The sequence below is a fragment of the Olea europaea genome, unplaced genomic scaffold, assembly GCF_002742605.1.
Source record: "Olea europaea var. sylvestris unplaced genomic scaffold, O_europaea_v1 scaffold629, whole genome shotgun sequence".
Taxonomy (NCBI): Eukaryota; Viridiplantae; Streptophyta; class Magnoliopsida; order Lamiales; family Oleaceae; genus Olea; species Olea europaea.
Window position 1 is genome coordinate 1 of NW_019264649.1, and position 4,107 is coordinate 4,107.

General features: G+C 36.4%; 1 protein-coding gene across 1 annotated transcript; it reads right to left on the reverse strand.

The window, feature by feature from the left end:
* Positions 1–6: 6 nt before the first annotated feature.
* LOC111389867 (NADPH-dependent diflavin oxidoreductase 1) lies at positions 7–4,060 on the reverse strand (the record flags this gene model as incomplete). Its single annotated transcript, XM_023014844.1, has 7 exons — positions 3,562–4,060; positions 2,896–2,970; positions 2,659–2,769; positions 1,861–1,986; positions 1,489–1,608; positions 313–532; positions 7–230 (listed from the first exon to the last, which is right to left on the reverse strand). Coding segments are annotated over exons 1-7 (1,089 nt in total), but the record flags the coding sequence as incomplete, so codon positions are not given.
* Positions 4,061–4,107: the final 47 nt, after the last annotated feature.

Genomic DNA, 4,107 nt, shown 5'->3' on the forward strand with positions numbered 1-4,107 from the left:
TTGTGAATGGGACAGCCAAAAATCTTTATATAAGAAGTCGTTATTCTCGTTTCTGCAGCCAAAGAAGAAAACAATTGGAGCAGTTGGACCGGATTTACTCTGTAGGGCTCGTTCCTCCACAAATCCGCGAAAAGGTGCACATCCAGTGCCAGGTCCAATGAGTATAAGTGGAAGTGATGGTGGTGGGGGAGGAAGAGACCCTTTAGTAATCCATGCCGGTATAAGGCTTCCTGTTTAAGATCAATTAAGAAATTATAAAATATGAACAAGAAATTATGCCAGTAAAATAAATGGTTGAAGATGAGGACATACTTTGTTGCTGAGGATCAAGACTCGCTAGCCACGATGAGCAAAGACCCATACGTTTCCTCTTGTAAGGTGTCGTCCATGATACCACGCTTACTGTTAAGTGCACTTCATTTGGATGAACTGAAGGAGAAGACGAGATGGAGAAAGCTCTTGTTTTTAATGGAGGAACGAGTTGTACCAACCATTCAAAGGGCATCTGCACAGAAGGGAAATCCTCCAGTACCTACAATGAGAAAAAAATGAATATGATAGAAGAGAACTTATGAGGAGAAAGCGTACATGAATCATTTTTCAATTTATCTATCATTCAAGATGAACATAATACAGACACGTTAAATCTAGGTATAAATTCATTCGAAAAGTAGAAAGATTATACATTAGAGATATTTTATTAAAGAAGGATATCAGAAATTTCTGTCCCCTTTCTAGAAAAAAAATGAAAACAATTTTCAAGCGAAGTTGCTGCAATTCATCATTTTTTCTCCTTTTTTGGCATTTATAGGACAAAAATGTAGCGAAGATAAGGATGCTAAGAGGGATGTGAAGTTGTACAAAAACGGAGAAAAGATATGTGCCACAAGTGGGGATGACACTGATATATTAACAAAGGATGACTCAGATGGGCTGGACATATTTTGCGTAGGCCTAAAGAGGCTCCCGTTCATAAGAGTGACAGTCTCATTAGCAATAATATCACGGAATGTAATAGTTGTCAAACATCTAAATGCATTAGATCTTCCCATAGGTCTAGGAATTAACCAAGGTGGCAGAAAAGATTTATATAAACACCAAATTTTATTGAGAAAAAGCTTAATTTGTCGTTATATCTGATTGTAGAATAATAGGCATTCTTTTCCTTGCAAAAAAATTGATCTAGAGATGGCAACAGGCAGGTTAGGACACCCCTGCCACGGGGCAGCAAAACCCTAACCCAAAACCGCCCTGCCACCCCGTCAGATTTTTCGGGTCAAATTGCCATCCCTTTCCACTGATGTTGAACACACATCCAGATAATTAGCCAATTTTACTTGTGAGAAAATTGAACCATGACTTGCTTCCCAGGCACTAGTGCCGTAAAAAAATTCCATCAAGAAAAAAAATACATGACAAAGATCAAAGGAATCACACAGGATAGTTGTCTATCATGTTCTGCACAGCAAATAATCAACATTTAGTCACCTCTAAAACAGTCCTCCGTTCCTTCTGGTTGTACTGATATAAATCATCTCTTCCTTCAGGAGAGACAAAGTATTGAAGTCTTTCTTTCTCATGTTCCGCATTAGCAAAAACACTCATGACCTAAAAACATTAATATATTAGAAAAACTATAGGTTGGCAGTCTCTTGAGCACATTGTCGACTTCACAAGCATCAACTTAAAGCATGATATATTAAGTGAACAGCACAAAACTTAACCAAATTATTGCAAGGATTTGCAATCCTTTAAACAAAATGGACTATTGTGCAGTTTTATGACAGGCAAAACAAAAAGGCAGAAACATAAAAACCTTCGAGTGATCTTTACAAGATAAAATGACAAATAATAGATTACCTCAAAGAAATAGCGTCTTGGGGAAGCTGACGCAACATCCATTGTTAGCTCCACGAATGTTTTTAATTTTACAGGGAATAACAAAGAACTTGCACTGAGTTTATTCTCTTTATCTCTAGGCTCAACCTGGAAACAGTACGCAATATACAGTCACATAAGTAACGCACTACAAAAAAAAATAAAAAAAATAAAAAAAAGGGATAAATAGACTTTGACTTAAAAGATTGAAAACGGGGTGCAAAACAACAATTCTAGCCATGTACGTGAGAAAAGATATGTTCAAACAAACACTCGTAAGGTAGCTTACATGAACCTATAGTTCCCACCCAGGTACTCCATATCAAGTCCAAAGAGAATATGACTTTTTAACTCCATGACCATTTCTAACCCACCTACAGCACTTCCAAAATGCAACACAGAGCACACTAAAGAAGAATCATCAACAAACACTCGTAAGGTAGCTTACATGAACCTATAGTTCCCACTCAGGTACTCCATATCAAGTCAAAAGAAAATATGACTTTCTAACTCCATGACCATTTCTAACCCACCTACAGCACTTCCAAAATGAAACACAGAGCACAACTAAAGAAGAATAATCAAACGGCAGCAAAATCATCCTGCGAACATGTTCCGTGACCAGTGATGGCATGTGCATAACACGTAGACAAATGAACACTCAAGAAAAAATGACATTTACTCAAACAAAAAAATCAGGAGAGGGTTATAAGGGACAAAATCTACCTATATCAACATGATGGTAATATGACAAAGAACCAAAATTAGGTAAGTACCTACAGTTATGTATGATTCAGGGTTCAAATTACATCGCTTGATAAAAGCATCTACAGCAGCAGGACTTTGACCAGGAAGAACCTCAAGAACATCACCAACTTCATATTCAATCAACTGAAAACACGAAACCAGTAAAACAATTGAAAAGAAATTACGATTTTCTCCATTTTCATGAAATCAAGAGGTGAACAAAAATCTCATCAAAACTGATGAGGTCTCTGAATGATTAATATAACTTACACAAGAAACAGCTTCAAACTCAAAGTGACGTACGTCCTTTCCGCTGCCGGCTCTACTTAGTGGACAATTCTTTGTCTACATCAACATATTCAAAAATGTTTTTAAATGTCCAAATCCATGATATAAGAGTGATGTTAAGTACTTGTGATATCAGATAGTAAAACCTCCTCTATCAAAATATATTTTGATTAGAATTGGTAATTAAAGAACTTACATCCACATGAAGAAAATTGTTCAAAACGCAAATGCACTCATAAAGAGTTTTCAGGAAGAATGATGAGTAAGTTCCATGAAGAAACCTCCATACTCACTCCATCCAGAAATCCAATGTTTTATGAATGGTTACTTGACAGCGACCTCGAAATTTAATCTTCCTTATTACCGCCGGTTAACTTTAATATTCTGACTTGTGCAGGAGTGGGATAAAAGATTGAGAAAATAATAATTGTTCAAATTTTCGAAAGTTTTCTTTTTGTGCAATGGGTATAACGGGAAAGCACAATCAAGATGAAGCTCTATTCATGGAAGATGCACATTGTTATAATAACAACGAGTCCATTCATTTATGATCCCTAAAAGTGTTCCATGGTTGCTTCTTCAGGTACATGGAATATTAGCATTAAGCAAAACCCTTTTTTAATGAGAAACTGAAGACTGCATCAGTACCATTTTCAGGAAGCAATCAGGTCTGTTCTTGGCAGAATATTTTCCAGGAGTCATCGAGCGAGCCCTCTCAATTTGCATCTCAAGATACTTCAGATCTGTGCATCCAGAATTTTGTTGCTGATAAATGTTGTGTTTTAATTTTTGAAGTTTAATCATCTTACATACCAACAAGTTTCTAAAACCTACCATGCTTGTGCATGCCAAATCAAACATAGTAGAACAAAACAAAGAAGCATAATGGCATTACAAAAGCATGAAGTGAACATTGAAATCTCACCCCAAAATCCCCAGTGTTTGGTTAGATTTGGGAGGAGTAACAGATAAATAAGCCCTCCATGGAAGGCTTCAACAAAAAATAAAACCTTCTCAAATCTTATCTGGGAGATACATTGGAAGAGTGCTTCCAATAAAACTTTATTTCAATACAGAATTGCACCTTTAACACTTGCCATGAGGAAAAGAGTGATCACTAATCAGATTGTGACCACAAATCCCTTTACACTGACTATCTTCATTGAAATTAATTTTTTTTTTTTGGGGGGGGGG